The 17,091-nt window shown below is 40.7% G+C and overlaps 3 protein-coding genes across 3 annotated transcripts in view; 2 read left to right on the top strand and 1 right to left on the bottom strand.

The window, feature by feature from the left end:
• The first annotated feature begins 3,497 nt into the window (after positions 1 to 3,497).
• On the top strand, positions 3,498 to 5,945 carry mllt11 (MLLT11 transcription factor 7 cofactor). The gene is made up of 2 exons (XM_076300959.1): positions 3,498 to 3,643; positions 4,751 to 5,945. The coding sequence occupies exon 2, from the start codon at positions 4,751 to 4,753 to the stop codon at positions 5,006 to 5,008; it is 258 nt and encodes an 85-aa protein (XP_076157074.1). The 5' UTR covers positions 3,498 to 3,643; the 3' UTR covers positions 5,009 to 5,945.
• A 956-nt stretch (positions 5,946 to 6,901) lies between these two features.
• Positions 6,902 to 14,068, top strand: gabpb2a (GA binding protein transcription factor subunit beta 2a). The gene is made up of 8 exons (XM_076301708.1): positions 6,902 to 7,041; positions 8,640 to 8,747; positions 9,691 to 9,858; positions 10,143 to 10,337; positions 11,023 to 11,164; positions 11,459 to 11,629; positions 11,907 to 12,025; positions 12,544 to 14,068. The coding sequence occupies exons 2-8, from the start codon at positions 8,640 to 8,642 to the stop codon at positions 12,895 to 12,897; spliced, it is 1,257 nt and encodes a 418-aa protein (XP_076157823.1). The 5' UTR covers positions 6,902 to 7,041; the 3' UTR covers positions 12,898 to 14,068.
• Positions 14,069 to 14,087: 19 nt separating this feature from the next.
• LOC143140666 (phosphatidylinositol 4-kinase beta-like) overlaps positions 14,088 to 17,091 on the bottom strand; it is a 17,766-nt gene continuing 14,762 nt past the window's right edge. Inside the window, exon 11 of the mRNA XM_076301707.1 lies at positions 14,088 to 17,091. This exon is cut by the window's right edge and continues 578 nt beyond it. The gene's annotated coding sequence lies outside the window, so the exon portion shown is untranslated.

Genomic DNA, 17,091 nt, shown 5'->3' on the forward strand with positions numbered 1-17,091 from the left:
GCGTCTTGCAGGGGAGTTCTTATACCAAGAATGCTGTTCACGTATTCCGCCGCAATCAAGAAAATAGATCAAAAATGTAATGTCAGAGTACATGAGTTCACTGTTATTTGTAACTTCTATAACATGTAATCTGTAAAATAGATCTTGCACGTTATATGTTTAGCAAATATGTATAGCCTTTTCTTGAAAAAATATGCAAGATTTTGGCATGCGCGGAAGGATATAGGGCAGCACTGGGAGGGTGAAGTGCATTAATTACGTTGAAATTTGACTGTTTAGAAAACTTGAAAGAGCCTCACTGCCTCTCTTTCCTACAAGTCAATAGTCCGACATTATATCTGTTGTGATTTCTCAGGTAGCGGAGGCCTAGTAAGAAACTCACATGTGTGTTGTGGCTATAGCTTACCTAGGTAAGAAGGGGTTTTACAACCCCCTTTCATCCACATTTCCCAAGTAATTAACCTAATTAAAATCACAGATGTGTGTGTGTGTGTGAGAGAGAGAGAGAGAAAAAGAGAGAGAGACGGAGGGAGATACAGTACAATCAACTTGCTATACCCACTGCTCTTCTCCCTCAAGACAAATGACTGTACCTCCAGGGACCCAGCTGTCAAACTCTTAAAATTTGCATTGGGCTCATCCAGGGTGGTAACAATTCCGCATATCGGCAAGAGGTTGATAAATTGGTGCTCTGGTGCAGTCAACACAACCTAGAGCTAAACACTCTAATGTGGAGATGGTTGTGGACTTTAGGAAGCACCCCACAGTGCTGCCCCCCTCCCAATATCCAACAGCCCAGTGCCAAATGGATTCGCCATCCTTAAAAAGGCTCAGCAGAGAATGTACTTCCTACAGCAACTGCGGAAGCATGGCCTACCACAAGAGCTGTTGGTCATCTTCTACATTGCTGCCATTGAATCCATCCTCTGCACATCCATCACCGTTTGGTTTGGGGCAGCCATGCACAAAACAGGACAAACACAGATTACAATGCACATTTCGGACCACTGAAAAAAATCACTGGTGCCCCCCTGCCCTCCCTCCAGGACTTGTACTCTGGTAGGACCAGGAAGCAGGCAGAGAACATCACCAAAGACCCCACACATCCTGCATAAAATCTCTTTAACCTCCTCCCCTCTGGCAAGACTACAGATTCCTGCACACAAAACCAGACACAAAAACAGCTTCTTTCCTACTGCCATCACTCTCCTGAACTGCGGATAAGTGGAGTCATCCCCACTTTGGCCATTCACCCTATTATCATTCCAATATGCATCTTGCACACTACATTTGCACTATTGTTTTTTGCACTTTACATCCCACTCCATGTTTACTTGTCTTGATATTATGTCTTATTTGCATATTTGTGTTTTTGTTTTTTATGTGCCTATGCTGTATATTGTTGTCTCTTTACGTTATGTGTCTATATTACTATTTGTCTACTGAATGTAAACGTTACCAAATTTCCCTCATGGGATCAAAAGAGTATAACTTACTGTATATACATGTCTATTTGCTGAATGTATAGTTAACACCTACCAAAGTCAAATTCCTTGTACATAAGTATACTTGGCCAATAAAACTGATTCTGATAAGATTACAACTGACAATATAGGCTGAATATTGGCCTAAATGTGAAATGTATGAAGAATTGGTCATTTAGCCTCCATTAGTTTAGACATTTCATGACTTGAACAATATAACCTACTTCAGGGGAAAAATAGCATGTCAACAATCACTGGATGTACAGTGCATAGTTCTGGTGAGAGTTGATATTTGCACTCATGCAGCAGCCAAACAGACCTTTTTTCTGTGCTCCTGAAGCAATGTGTTGATTGGTAGAATGGCTTTGCTCAATCCGAGCCACTGTATTTGCTTCCCAGATACAAAGCCAGGCCTGTGTGAAAACTGAGTTTTTTAGTGCACTCAAAGAACAGACAGCTAGAGAACTGTCAGGCGAATTTCATGTAATTCATGGTAGAATATAATTTGTTGACTTTCTTCTTGCGGACTTCCTAAGCCTCCTTTGATTTCTGCCTCTTTCCAAGAGGTGAATCTGTGGTTTACAAAAAAATGTTGGCACCAGGATAACAGACTTGGGTGGGATTAGAACACAGTGGCGCTTGTCAAAAAGGTTCAACACACTAGTACTTTCTGTGGAGGTTCAATTAGTTTAATGTCCACCCAAAATGTTGCCGATGTTTAATCAGTTTGGTGTAGTTATTGATTCTATCCAAGACTATTTGTTATATTCAGCAAATTGCTCCTCACAGTCAAGACTAGAGTTCTATTCAGAGTGCATGCTTGAAAAAGTCACACAGTTCTGGCATTGTAAATGATAAACAAACATTAGGCTGGATCACCACGGTCAACAGGTTGCTTCTGAAGCACAGAATGGGTGTAATTTGATTGTCTGTTGAGCTCATAGCCTTATCCATTTGTCATATTCACTGACTGGACTTTTAACAAGCTGTGAGTTGAACTCTCTGTGGACAGTAAATGTGGAGAGAGGAGAGAATGTTGGCAACAAAGAGGGATATTGACCAAGTGGGAGTGCATGACCAATGTTGACCACCCCTCATGGGCACTCTGTGGGCAGCACAGATTTTTGCTGAAAAGTGCTCCATGTAGTCCAGTCAACTTTACCGTTGAACTTTCAAGGTGAAATAGGTGAAAGGTGAAATCCTAAACACAAGTATTTCAAGACATGGCTTGCCATAATAATGTGAAGAAATTAGAAGATAATATTTTCCTTGTTTTTTTGTTCGTTTTCCTCCGTTTATTTCAATTTCCAGTAAGAATAATTTGATAACTCTCCCTATTAGAATGTCTCCACTTCTGTACCTTTCTGATTCCTGATTATCTGACTTCAAATGTTTCTGCAACTTTAAAGTTCAACAATGTCATAGGCTACAGAGGCCTCATTTTAGTATAGCCCTTTAATAATTAAGGTCACCAATATTCCTATGCGCTCTCTTTCACCTCAAATATGCACACTCCCTTTGTCCAAACTCCAGGAACGAAGTAAACACTGCTCTCTCATCCGTAAGGCATCACCTTGCATGATAGGGGATAATGAAACATAATCAGTACATCATCGCCTCCTACAGGAATTTGACTGTAACTAAGTTTGAAGAAGCATCAAGCCTAAAAGGTCAGCAAAATGCTGTTAATTTTGTGACAACGATAACATTGTATCCTGAAGACTTTGTGGCCATTAAAATCTTTTGAAGCACTACATAATCTGCTTGACAACAACCCGACAAAAGCTGATTAATAGTTATCATCGTGCAGTTATTGGCTCAAACCGTTGTAGCCTATTTGTCCTAAATAAAATAAATTTCCCTATTTTGGGGGATCAGCATAGGCTACTCCATTATTTGTTCACCCATTGTTACTTAAAATGCTGCATGGGCTTAAGACGTAGCAGTGGCCTATCGTCACGGAGATGGGCAAATTGCGTCTGGGACAGTCGTGGGTGTGGCTGATTGCTGCTTGAAAAAGCCGGCTTGTGAACCTGCTTTTATAAGAAACAGACGGACTGACAGCAGTGCAAGCACCGGTCAACGCGAACAAAGGAATACAGCCATAAGAAAAACCTTTTTATAAGCAACAGATTCCGAATATAGGCTACATCTAAACGGTAACCAGGTCAGAATTGTATCGGGGTATTTATTTGCCTATCTGGGTGCGTGCTTTTGGGATTTAGGCTGGTTGAGCACTGTTTGGCGTATTAAACCTGTCTCTTTCGGAAAATACCTTTTTTCTTGGTGTATAGAAAGCTGTAGCCTACGATTTGTCAATATCAGTTCAAAATCAATTCAGTATGTGTTCCGGTCTTAGATTCAAGACCTCACAGTCCGTTGCTTTTTCTACATATGAACCACGACGCATTGCTACATTAATTACATGTGAGGTAATTTGGTCGTGGTGAACTGAGAATGCTATAGATAGCCTATCTTCAAAACGCTTTGTCACGGTGGAGCTTGTCAGTTCCTAGCCCACTGTCTAGCTAGGCGAGATTGCATGACCCAGTTCCACTGTTTCAAGAAATTAAAGGAGGTTGCCAAATTGACAATGGCATATTAGGCTATTTGTTTGGATGTTCAGTTGCTAGTGTGGAGTCGATCAGTGCATGCCCCTCGAAAATTGCGTATACTAGACGAAGATTTACAATGATCAGATAGGCCTATTTAAAATCGTTGGTTCAGGACTGGCGAGGTTAATTTGCTTTGCACACAGTAGGCTAGTGAAAATTACATGCGCATCAGAGGATTCCGCACCGTTTTCATGATGGGCTTAGGCCTACTTGCTCGTCTGGGGAGGTGGTTTATCCTCGACTTGTTACTTGTATTTTTAATAGGTTCAAAGCGAATAGTCATGAGAGGTTTCTAATGATGATGGCGTGTAAGAATGATTGGTGTGGGAAATATCTTCTCCCTATCTGGACATGTAAGCCGAACTAGTATGCCCCCGGAAAGCGAACTGTCTTCTGGGAATAACCTTTTGAGAAGGATGCAATAGCCACCTAAAAATAAAGTGTAAACAAGTCAGAAATAGGCAGTCCCACTTCTACTACATGCTTGCTGAGACAAACATAGTAAACGTAGCACTGAGTACATAACATGTGCTATCTACATCATCCACTTCTAAGGATATACACTCATGATCATCAATTAAGTTCCTTAGGAAGTTGAGTTATTTTAATGTTGCTGCATCTGCCTTAATCACCTGTCTGTCCATAATTCAGATGAAAATGCTGGAGACTTCCAACAGCCAATATGACTCCTTCCTATTCTGGAGGCAGCCAATCCCTGAGCTGGATTTGACTGAGTTGGAGGACCTGGGTAAGGTGGTGCCCATCCAGAAGAACCAGACCAAGAAGCAGAAGTTGTCCCAGAAGCGTGAGGAACAAGTGGATCACGAGTTATCCGAGTACACCAGCTTCAACTACTGGAGAGAGCCTATTGCCAGTATTGACGCACTCGATTTCAATTTGCTCTTGTGAGGTTATATACTGCCAGTACCTGTGTTTCACCATGGTCAGGATAAGTTTTGTTCTGAATAAACCAGTTCAGAACATTTGGAAATTATGTTAAAAATCTTGCAAGTAACCCTTATGTTTTAAAGAAGGCTTAAAAAAAAAAAAAAAAGATTATCTGAGGTTGAATTGACTACTGTGATGACCCTAATATCTCACACTGCTAATGTTCAAAATTAACTTGTGGTTGATCACCCTCCTAACACACACACACACACACAAATCCTTCTACCAATTCCCTGCCCTAAGAGTGAGTCTAGCAATGCATATAATGGGAAGTAACACTAGATGTATTCAACGTTAATTTATAATGGTTCTCTATCAGTGTTCACTCTTCTTGTAACCATTACAAATATAGTTGGGGGGAGGGATGAGAGGAGGGGCTGGTATAGATGATGCAGAAGTCTGGCATCTCTTTCACTGAGGCAGAATATGAAAAACAAGAAAGGGAATTGCGACTGTAGATTGAGTGTCTTAAGTCATGCCAAAACAGCCTGGAATTCACACACATTAAAAGGTTATGATGGATGGTGCTTGCCTTCAACCAGATACAAATATTGTTGGATGTTTTGATGTTTTATAGCGTGCAATGGAGAAACTGTTTATATCAGTTGCCTTCTGTTTATTTGAGATTTCTTTTTCCTGAGTATTTTATGCTGCTTTCAGTCTGTTTTGAGCAGGCCTCAGAAAAGTAAGACTATAAAAGCCTACCATGATTGTATTTTTCTTTATGTATTTTTCATTTTTCTGGTTATTTCTTTGAAATGAAGGCTGAGTAAATTGAGACAATTTCGCTGTTGGATTCCATCCATATTTGACTGCAAATTGTATTGTTGGTGAATGTCCGTGGTGAGACGATGTAAAGGGGTGTGGTAATGTGGGTCTATATTGTTAGGATGCCTAATGAAATGTGACTGCAAAGTTAGCCAATGTATCACTACACATTTAGTTGTGCATTTTGTCTAAGATACTCTGACCTTTTTTTGGTTTAACTATGAAAACAAAACTGAAGGATCAAGGTAATATCGGTCATAAAAATGCATTTTAAAAACATTCTCCATGAATAAACATCTTAATGGCATACTTGGCATTGGTGTGGTATGTTTACTGGTTCCATTTTTACTGGATTTACTGGTCTCTTTTGGTCTTAGTTGACATTATACTGTTTGATAGATAACACCAATTGTGTAACTTCTAAAATGATACAACTGGCTGGCTGGTAACGTAAAAAGAAAATGGTATTGCAGAATGACTTCATATAAAATTGTGCAAACCATGGTTTTCTCTTCTAGGTCTTTGTATTTAGGCTAGACCACATTTACCTGACCACCAGATTAATGCTGGCAAAAAAGCCCAGTAACATAGAATATAGAGGAAAATTGCAGACAAGTTTTGATTAGAATGTTAGATTCACAATTTTCAAGAAGTGGACAGTTAGCAACATGGTTATAGAGTGTGGGTTGATGATGCACAAAGACCCAGTTTAGTCCTACATGGCCAATCAATAATAATGCCTTATCCTTCTTGTAATCTTGGAAACATTTGTTAGATGACACTAAGGTGTTGATGAAATTGGGAAAATGATCTAATGGCCTCCTTATACACCAAACAACTTTGATAAGACTTGGGAAAGATTCTTTAAGATTGTAGACTTTTTAGTAAAGCTTGAATGGGTGAGATTCGTTAAAAGACTCCAATCTTTCAAGAATCTTTCCCAAATCTTGTCAAAGTTGTTTGGCGTAAGGAGGCCATAATAAACATTTTACTGATTATATTTTTGAACAAGGAGGTATCTGCAATGAAGAGTTTTTTTTTAAAAAAAGACTGAGTTGACCTTTTCCGTTTTACTTCCGGTGGCATCGGCTGCCATCTTTGAACCGAGGGAAAATCTAAAACAATATTTGTTTTCATAAAGTTGTCGGGCTAGAAAGGAAAAATCAGTCCATCTAATGTGGATATAGATCTGCATCAAAACATTTCTCCACCAACGACAGAGAAAGGTAAGACGATTCACCCAGATGTAGCATAAACGCAGAAAGCATTTTGAAAACGGCAAAGTTAACGTAGTGTGCGTAGTTAGCCAGATGCTAAATTGTAAGCTAGCCTGCTAATAACATGAAACTTTACGTGAACGCTGCCATCCATAGTGGATGTCTAATTACTACTCGTGGCTATGCTGTAATGGAAAAGGTGTGTTAATGTAAAGCAGCAGTCTATCCTTATGAATGTTATGTAATTGCAAAACAAATTTCACGGACCCAACTTGACCATGTTACTTTAAAAGTTTATGCAAGCTATTGCTAGCTAGGTTGCTACTTTGCTAACATCTGTGGAATTGACCAGCCAACTCAACATTAAAATCTTAACACCTACATTATAAATTGCATCACCGATTGACTTAAATAACATTCCAGACCTAAGTTAATGCTTCATGTAGTCTCGGCAAGTGGAAACGTATCCCTCTTTAATTGCAAAGCTATTAATTGAAACCTTGCCGCGAAATCCTCGCAGTGGATGCTACTCGTTCTCACCGGATGTGGAAGTAGTTTTTTCTCTTGTAAAATTAGATTTTCTCTGACTTCCCCCGGAAAACCTACAAGTTAATATCAATGAGTTTCCTGTTTGTCTACCTGTTATGATTGTCTTTTAATATCGTTACCTGATATGACAACATCATAACACATGACATTCCCTGGTTCTTTTTGCCTAGCTAGCCAGCTATCGACAGCATGCTCACCTTGTTAGCTCGCTAGTTATGTGTAGTTTTCTGGGATAGCATAAAATGGCTTCTCCTAAGCACAGTTAGCGCGAAATGTGACCACAATCTGTTATTGTGCAACGTATATGATAAATACATATTATATCCAGCTTATTTGTGTTTGGACAAAAAGGTTACCGTAAACATTAAACATCTGTTTGTAACAACGCAGACTGTTTTGTCATTGTAACTGTTCATTTATTCTTTTAATGTAACGAGAAACGCATGCTGCAACTCTCCGCTGGTCAGTACAGTGGAGTTCGCATTATCCATCCATCTGACTTGCTGGCAATACATACCAACCCCTGACATGTCCAGAGATTATAACTTTACATGCATTACTGCATGGACATCTCATCAAGACCTTAAGAGTTTTGATGTTCCCTCGCAATTGTGCATTACCTAAGCTGAGAATTGAAATCGGTGATGGAGAGTAATTGCCTGTATTAGAGCTGTAAAAAGTCAAGTGTCTGGGTACCGCATTTCGGTATAACATCACAATTACATCAGCCTCCCCTTTCCCCTTATGGCTCATCTTGCATGCATCCAGTCACAAGTGTGTAGCCTGAAGTTCCTCACTAATGACTTATCACACTTCAAAATACATCAAGCTAATATTGTTAAAGAAATGTTTAATCATGTCAAAGTAATGCAAGGAATGACATATGATACAGGGTAGGGTATCGGCAAAGGACGACAGATTCGAAAATATGTGTGTGTAATGCATGCAACTGTTTGTGGTTTGTGTGGCCATTGATTGATTGATTGATTGATTGATTCATTCATTCATTCATTCATTCAATCCATCAATAAAAAGAAACATGCATTTTTATGTGTCAGATGTCGCTGGTGGATTTGGGGAAGCGGCTTCTAGAGGCTGCGCGGAAAGGAGAGGACGATGAGGTCCGAACACTGATGGCCAATGGAGCACCTTTCACCACAGACTGGGTAAGAGCAATGACCTCAACTTTTCCCTTCTCCTTCCCTTTCCCTTCTCCCAACTCCTTAACCTCACCTGACAGCATACTCTGGGAATGTTGGTTTTTCAAAGTGTTGAAATTATGAAATGGTGAAAATCCATGATTTGTGATCTGACCAATTAGTGATCTTGTCTCCCTGTCATTCTGAGAGACACGATGAGGTGAGTGAGTGGAGAGCAGAGGACAGAATGTTTTGAAAAGAGGAGAGAAAGTTAAGGAGCAGAAATGAGAGCAGTCAGAGAAAGAGGAGAGGATTGGACCGGAGTTGAGGGAAGAGATGGAGACGATATTATCAGTCAAAAAGAAACTTAAAGGGGGTGCTGGGAAACTAATGGGGGCTCAACTGGGTACAGCGCCCGTCCCATATTCGGGTCCACCTTATTTTGTTTACTATTACTCCTTGCTTTTGTAAAGCACACTGAATGACCGCAGTGAAATACGCTATATAAATAAATTTGACATGACTTGACTTGACACTTGCCCACGGGCCCGGGGTTCGAATCCGGCCTGGGTTATTTCCGATCCCACCCCATCTCTCTCTCCCACTCGCTTCCTGTCACTCTCTTCTCTCTCTATCTCTCTCTCTCTCTCTCTCTCTATATATATATATATATATATATATATATATATATATATATATATAATATATATATATATATATTTAAAAAAGACTCTTACAAAGAGTTTTAAAAAATTTTAAAATGAACTTGCTGATCTTGTCTCTCTCTGTCATTTCTTTTGTCATATACTAATAAGTAATATCTGTCAGGATGCTATTAGTCATTAATAACATTAATCATTCCAGATTGTTAACTAACAATAATAATGAATTAGTTATTAATACTTATATTATGAGGTCTGTTGTCTGTCAGAATGTTGATATTGAGTGATGTGCTGGTCTCTTCCGGTAGCTGGGCACATCGCCCCTGCACCTGGCTGCCCAGCATGGGCACTACTCCACGGCAGAAGTGCTTCTCCGCGCAGGCGTCAGCAGGGATGCCCGCACCAAAGTGGACAGGACCCCTCTGCACATGGCAGCTGCTGAGGGACATGCTGTTATCGTGGAGTTGCTTGTCAGGGTGAGCCTCCTACTGTTTTTTTTTTAATTTTTTTTAAAGATGATGATTAGTCAGTTGCCTTTTCTACTATATGGCAAGGATTAGCATGTAGCTGATGGAGCAGCTTGCAGTTCTATATAAAAAAAGATATTAATGGCTTTAGCTGTATATTTGTAGTCATTTTTAGAAGCACTGAGAAATGTAAACAAGCACACTTTTTTTTTTGTACTTACTTCTTACTTACTTGGACTTAAGTCTGTCTCTTTAAGATAGCGATCTGACTCACTAAACTCCTGTCTCCTCAGAGTGGCGCGGACATCAATGCCAAAGACATGCTGAAGATGACCGCTCTACACTGGGCAACGCAGCATGGCTACCACAAGGTGGCCGAGATGCTACTGAAACACGGTGCTGACGCACATGCCCTCAGTAAATTCGACAAGACGCCACTTGACATTGCGATCGACATCCAGAATGCTGACCTCATCATATTGTTACAGGTATGCTATGGTGAAACAGGTTTAATGGGAGAGTATGGGCTGTGCAAACAATCGAATTTCAATTTCAATTTTGACTTCCCAACTATTATGAAAACAACATAATCAATATACTGATTATTTGGCCTCTTTCCATTTTGTCTTATTGAGTTACAAATCTATTCGACTCCTTTGCTTTTCAGTTGTAACTATTGTATAATAATCTTGTTGTCAAAAATGTCATTGTTCTTGTTAAGTGGTCATTTATGAGGGCTTTATCAGGGCTTTATGTTCATTTGGCGCATCTCCTCCATTGGTCGCATGGACCTGGTGTGGGAAAGGATTATCCTATCTTATGTACTGCAGTTTAATTATTAACCTTATCTTATTGTTTACCTCATGAACAAGTTGGACTATACAGTACCTCACATGTTGCACAGCCTGCTATATGTTCTCTGTTGAGTTAAAGGAGTAATTTTTCACAGATCTCTGTTTCTCGAGGTCACGAGTACTTTCTGTACGGAAAACCCCCCAAAGAAATCGGTGTTACCTGCAGCCAACAGCTAGATCAGCCAGACAGCTACAGTGCTACACTGTTTGTTTGTTTTTTGTAACGACAGTACTCGGTGACCTATATGAAAAATCGCCAGAGTTTTCCTTTAAGTCTCTGTGGCCTAGTTGTTGGTTGACCCGCTTGTGCTCATTTCAGGAGGCCATGCAGACCCAGGTGAACATCAGCGCTGAAGCGGGCATCACTGGTGGAGCGTCGGGGCCTCAGTTCATCATCCAGGCCATCCCGGGGATGCAGGGAGGGGTCGTGAACCTGGCTGACCTCATCAAGAATAACTCAGGTAAGGGCTGTGTCACTCAACAGGCAAGGTGCTAACATCATCATGGTTATGGGTTCAATACCCACAGAACACAGGTGGTAACACTAACCACCACTTCCACTACTGATAAATGGATAAATGCACATTGATAAAGAGGTGCATCTCTGTTGTGCTGTACTTTGGATGAAAGAATCTTTGAAATGAATGTGATGTAAACTCAAATGTGATTGGCTGTACTGTATATTTAATTTGGGAGAAGTGTCCTGCCTAACCACCGAAACCTGCTGTTCTGTGTCGTTCTCCGCCTCTCTCCAGGCGACACTGAGGAGGCCATCGCTGCCAGCACCCTGGATTCCAGCATTCAACAAATGGTCAATGAGGGAGGTCAAAGGGTCATCACCATAGTAACAGATCAGCATGGCAACCTGCAGACGACAGGCGGGCTGTCACAGCCGTTCTTTGTGACCATGCAACACGGTCAGCAGAGTAAGTCTTTAAATTGGTGTACAGTTCCTTCAAGAAGACTTTTAAGCTTCAGGTGTCCCAAATGTGCTCTTTTATAGTACTGAACATATGAGCAATCACAATTTTAGTTTTGTCATATGTAGCCACTTGTCCCAAGAGGTATCCAAACCAAATGTCCCTTCCTCTTACAGAAAGAAAAACATTCTTTAACATACTATTTTTTTAGTTTTTAGTCACATTGAATTGAAGATGGTTTGATTGTAAGTTTGGACTAACGCATCTTGATTGTTCTCTTCAGTGTTGGCGGTCCCAGCCAATCAGATCACAGAGGAGGTCGTGGAGGAGGAGCCCCAGCCACCTCCTGCCAGGAAAAGAAAGATCGAAATCTCAGCCAATCACACAGAAGCTGAAGACACGGTAGGCCTTAATACAAAGATTGAGAATGAAGAGTAATACATTCAATTACTTGTACTATTGCTATTAGTTCTACTACCATTACTACTAATGTTACCATCACTTTCATAATAATGATATACTACTCCTATTATTACTACTGTTACAAATACTACTGGGGGGTATTCCAAGTATGTGGTTTAGTGACAAACTTGGGAAAGTTAACTCAGAGTAAGTGGTAAACCTCCTAATAGAAGAGCTGTATGGCTTCATTCGCCAAACAAATCAATGCCATAAGGCTCTTGTTGTTGGAGGTTTACTTACTCTGAGTTAACTTACCAAGGTTTGCAACTAAACCATGTACTTGGAATACCCCCCTGATCGTAACAAGAGTAACAACAACCATTAGTATTAGTATTAGTGCTATTGAGTGAGTTGTCTGTGTTGTTTTTCGTTGTTGATGTTATTTTTGAGTGAAATAGTCATTTGTGTTGTTTTGTACGCTGTTGTTGAGCTGTCTTGTGTGTTGCCTCCCTGAGCAGGAGTTGCTGCAGCGGCAGCTGCAGGAGGCGAACTGCAAGGTGCAGGAGTACCGGCAGCAGCTCATGAGGAAGGAGCAGGAAGCCGAGCAGTACCGCATCAAACTGCAAGCCATCAGCCACGGCCAGAGCAACGGCAACGCCACTGGCGAGGAGCAGGGCGCACCGCACGACGAGGAGGAGGAGGAGGAGGTGGTGGAGGAGGAGGAGGTGGTGGTGGAGAGCTCGGCGCACGCCGGGGAGGAGCTCCTGGTGCTGTCGGAAGGAGCGGTCATCGTCAAGGCCGAGGAGCTGGACTCAGAGCAGCAGCTCACGCTAGTGGAGGCCACGTCCTCCCACACGGAGGTGATATCCTAACCACTGCATGGACAGACCGACAGGTAGCCGGATGGACAGATGGATGGAAAGAGAGAGAGAGAGATGGGGAAAGATGGAGAAACGGAGAGAGGACTCTGCTGGTGTAGGAAAGGGACCGCGTCCTACTGACGTCCTTCATTTTATTTTTGTGATTTTTGTTTTTTGTTTGTTTGTTTGTTTGTTTGTTTTACACTCACCTACCCATGGTGCCTCAGAAGTTTTTCCCATGATGCCCAGAGCCAGGGTTCTTTGAGAAGAGAAGAGACGAGACCACATCGTTCCCCCAGCTTTTCCTCAGGGCCAACAATATGCTCGTAGTTCTCCCATCTGTTAAACCTCTTACTTAACTTGTTTTGTCTCTGTCTGTCTGCGAACTGCAAAGCCTTATGGGAGTTTCATGGTATTAGGTTTACTGCTCTTTACTGTGATGTCAGTTCATTGAGTTTTGAGAGATTGTGTTCCTGTGACACTTGTTTAAGGTTATGATCTCGAGTCTGACTATAATAATCCCAGTCCAAAACTACAGTGAATAGCTTTGTTTAAAGATTTTTTTTACCGAAATGAGGAAAATATTTTTTAGAATATAATAAAAAATACCTTGATGATGAGCAAGAAAGAAACACCTATGTCATTCCAGAGTGTGCATTAAATGGCTGTATTGTTTTGGATGATTAAACGGCCCAAGACGATTCATGAAGTAACAACAATGACTATTTCTCTTTGTCCTGAAGTAGATACTGTCATTGTTTGGATGCAGGATCAATTGTTTACCTATATGATTTATATGGAAGGTTTATCAGGGATCAGCAGTGTGTTTTGCCATATATTTTGGGAGAAATATATGGCATAAAGATGCAGTTAGGCACAACTGTATAGAATAGACTGCATAGAATACTAATTCTTTCAAAAATGGTCAGGACAAAAAGATGTGTTGTAACTTTGGACCATTACGGTACACTATAACTTAATTTACACATTAACTTCTATACTCATTTCATACATCTGCTCCTAAGAATGTTACACACTACCAATACCAGCATCATGGGTTTAGCCTCCCAAAGGAACACATCTGTGCCCTGGCCTATATTACCGTGGATGAGGAAGCTGCCTGCATTGCAATTGTATTGGTTTGTATTAAAGTACTTCAAAGATAGCAGTACTGAAGAAATAACCACACAGGAAAAGTTGCCTTATTTGAAGTTCCTTTTAATTTCTTTTAAAATACCTTCAGTAAGTCATATGATTGATTGTGTCAGATGATTGTAAACCTTCATACGGAGATGGACATGATACAACAAAGGAAAGATATGATCAAGACACTGCATAAAACAATTGCAGACCAAGACCTTCAGCTTAGAATTGCCTCAATATAAAGCTTGGAGAAAAGGAATATGATGCATGTAGTGATTTTATTTTTTTTTTAAAAGCACTGTGGTGTGAGACATTATAAAATATCTAAAGTCATGTTTAATAAAAAAAAAAGCTTAATATTAAAGAGGTATGTTTAAATTATTAGTAATGAAAAACATTTTTTAAAAAGTTAATTACAGCAATGACATGTTTTTTTTTTTATACTGGGCTTACACTTCATGTAGTTACCTTCAAAATCAAAAACACACAAGCGTACTTTCCACTCTCCCAACATATCCAGCAAAGCCATCAAAAGTGTCACCAAGCAGTACCCCTTCCTGTAATTGATTTGAAGATGATGTACTTGAAGGACAGTCAATAATGGCCATGCAGCTTTCACCAGGCCAGTGAGATGAGAAATGGCAAATCATACCACAGTGTGGATTATGCCTCCTTTCAACTAAATGTAATTCACCCTGGCTCTGAATCAGGTGTCCCTCATCAGGTTTTATCGATGTGGTTTACATCCTTCAGGAACGTACACTTGTCATACGAAAGCTAAGACGCTCCAGCCTTAAAGAGCTACACATAGTTATGCTCAAGCCATGCTAGATACTGTACTTTACATAGACTGTATAGTCTATGGTACTTTATAGTGTTGGTCTAATGTTTTTCCTGTATTTTTTCATGTATTCCAAAATAATGCTGTTGCCATAAACAGCAGGCTAACAGGGTTTTAAGTTTCATAGATAAAGTATTCATTCATTTTAATGTCATCCCATTGGTAAACAAGCTTAAACAAAAACAAAAAACAGTTTAACAAAACTCATATACATGCAGTAAGTGGACAAAGTAAACTATGGTCAGTGATGACCAAAAGGTGCCTTTCATATGATGTGGCAGGAGAAAAGAATTATTAGGGTGTAAACCTTGCACTGCTCAGAACAAAGAAAGGTGTGTACTTTCCCCACAAAGCATGTACATTCGCCACAAAACAGTACAGTCAACTTAAAGCACACACTCACAAATAAACTGGTCTTGGACCACAGAATAACCTTCCAGTTCACATTTTGAAGTGCTTTTTTCCCCCTTGAGCTGAACTGTCAAAACAAATAAAAATTCAAGTCTTGCTTTAGACAGTCCCAAACACACTCACATCCACTGTTGGATATGCCACTGTATGTATACTTGCTCCTCACTACTTGATCTCTCAAATCCTCTGCCCTTCACCTAGCCATCCAGAGGGCTGTACTACAAAGCGCAAGTTACTAAGTTAACTGCGTAATCCGGGTAGCTTTGGGGGGGGGGGGGGAGCTTTGTTTGTAAAGTGGTGTGTTGTTTGGACATCAGCTGTTACTCCTAAAGTTATGTGGACAAGCCAGTAACCTTGCCTTGCAGCATACTTCTCTGGCAGTCCGACAACACTACGTTCTAGCAGTGTTGCTCTATGACGTGTGGCCCCTGGATCTTGGACCATTATGCGATGCTACCCTTTAAAAGACACTGTACAAACAGATATATAATGAACTGGGGCGTGTTTCCCAAAACCATAGTTGCTAACATGTTAGCAACTTAGTTGGTTGGCAATGGGAAATTGCATTGCAACCAACAAAGTTGCTAACTTAGTTAGCAACTATGTTTTTGGGAAACGCGCCCCCTGAGTAGTTCTCAAAGCCGTACTTGCTCATTGGGGCAGATCATTCAGCATCACTATGAAACCACAGGTCAACCACAGTTTTTTAGTGTTTCTGATCTCGCGGTGCACTCCACGCCATACTAGTGTCTCAACAAGCTTCGCTGTGAGGCATTAAGAAATGTTGGGTTCACCAATTACATGTGCATGCTGTGAATTTCTCACAGCTTGTCCGATAAACAACAACAAAAACAGGGCTAAATAAATATTAGGCGAGTTAAAAATACGTCAGAGGACAAAACAGCTACAAACACTACATAGCATGAATTATAAAATGGTCCCAACTAGGACAGGTCATAATAACATGAAGTAGAGAGAAGAGCAAAATCTCCAACTGTAAGAACCATTAATGTAAGGCAGGCTTTCTGCTACAATCAGAATTTTGCTAAATGTACAACAATGCACAGACTGAGAAAGCACACAATAGCATGCGTCAGTCTGTGACATAAGTCAGTCCTTTGTGTTTTGTGCAGTTCCTTTTTCCATTATGTGCCCTGACACAAAGGGCTCGAGAACTGTGCAGAACGTTTCAGTTCAGTCTTAAGTTGCGATGAGATTGCACTCCAGGCCGTAGATGTTAGGAATTAGATGTTACGTGTCTCTGGCTGTCACAGACACAGCTGTGATGATAGTTGATGATGGTGATTCAGAGAAGCTCACAGGGACCGTACCATTACAGTCACTCTGTTTCTGGAACGATGCCTTTGCCTCTTTTTTTTTAAAGAACAGTCTTGTCTCTGTATATGTGTAAGTGTATGCTGTTGTCTTGTCACTTGAAGAGGGACAAAGACAGGGAGAGAAAGTCTTTCTATACAGCACATGGTCCGGAATGATGGAATGATGGAATGATGAGCCAATGACGCTCTTGGTCGAGAATAACAGTATTATGTCTGCGATTGTGTGTTTCATGTGAATATGAAACAGGTGTGTGTGTGTGTCTGTCTGTGTGTGTTTCACATTAAGCAGTGAGCAGAGATGAAAACTGCCCGTGTCCACTGGACGGTAACTCCCAGTCTCACACAGGATGCTGGGGGACATGTTGGACATTTCATAGACAAAAAGTTCATGCATTTCCCTCATCATGTTAGCTAGTCATTCGCTTACAGTTCGACACGGTAAAGGGTACCATGTAGGCCTATTACACGAAATGA

The sequence above is a fragment of the Alosa pseudoharengus genome, unplaced genomic scaffold (assembly GCF_046254945.1).
Source record: "Alosa pseudoharengus isolate Yale_2024_CS ecotype anadromous, Long Island Sound unplaced genomic scaffold, YU_APseudo_1.1 YU_APseudo_1.1_scf_23, whole genome shotgun sequence".
Classification (NCBI taxonomy): domain Eukaryota; kingdom Metazoa; phylum Chordata; class Actinopteri; order Clupeiformes; family Clupeidae; genus Alosa; species Alosa pseudoharengus.

Excerpts from the sequence above, each read along its gene's own strand:
- gabpb2a (XM_076301708.1), top strand. The coding sequence starts at position 8,640 with ATGTCGCTGGTGGATTTGGGGAAGCGGCTTCTAGAGGCTGCGCGGAAA. Across the intron at positions 8,748-9,690 it reads CACCTTTCACCACAGACTGG|CTGGGCACATCGCCCCTGCA; the intron begins GTAAGAGCAATG and ends CTCTTCCGGTAG. Across the intron at positions 12,026-12,543 it reads ACACAGAAGCTGAAGACACG|GAGTTGCTGCAGCGGCAGCT; the intron begins GTAGGCCTTAAT and ends CTCCCTGAGCAG.
- mllt11 (XM_076300959.1), top strand. The coding sequence starts at position 4,751 with ATGAAAATGCTGGAGACTTCCAACAGCCAATATGACTCCTTCCTATTC.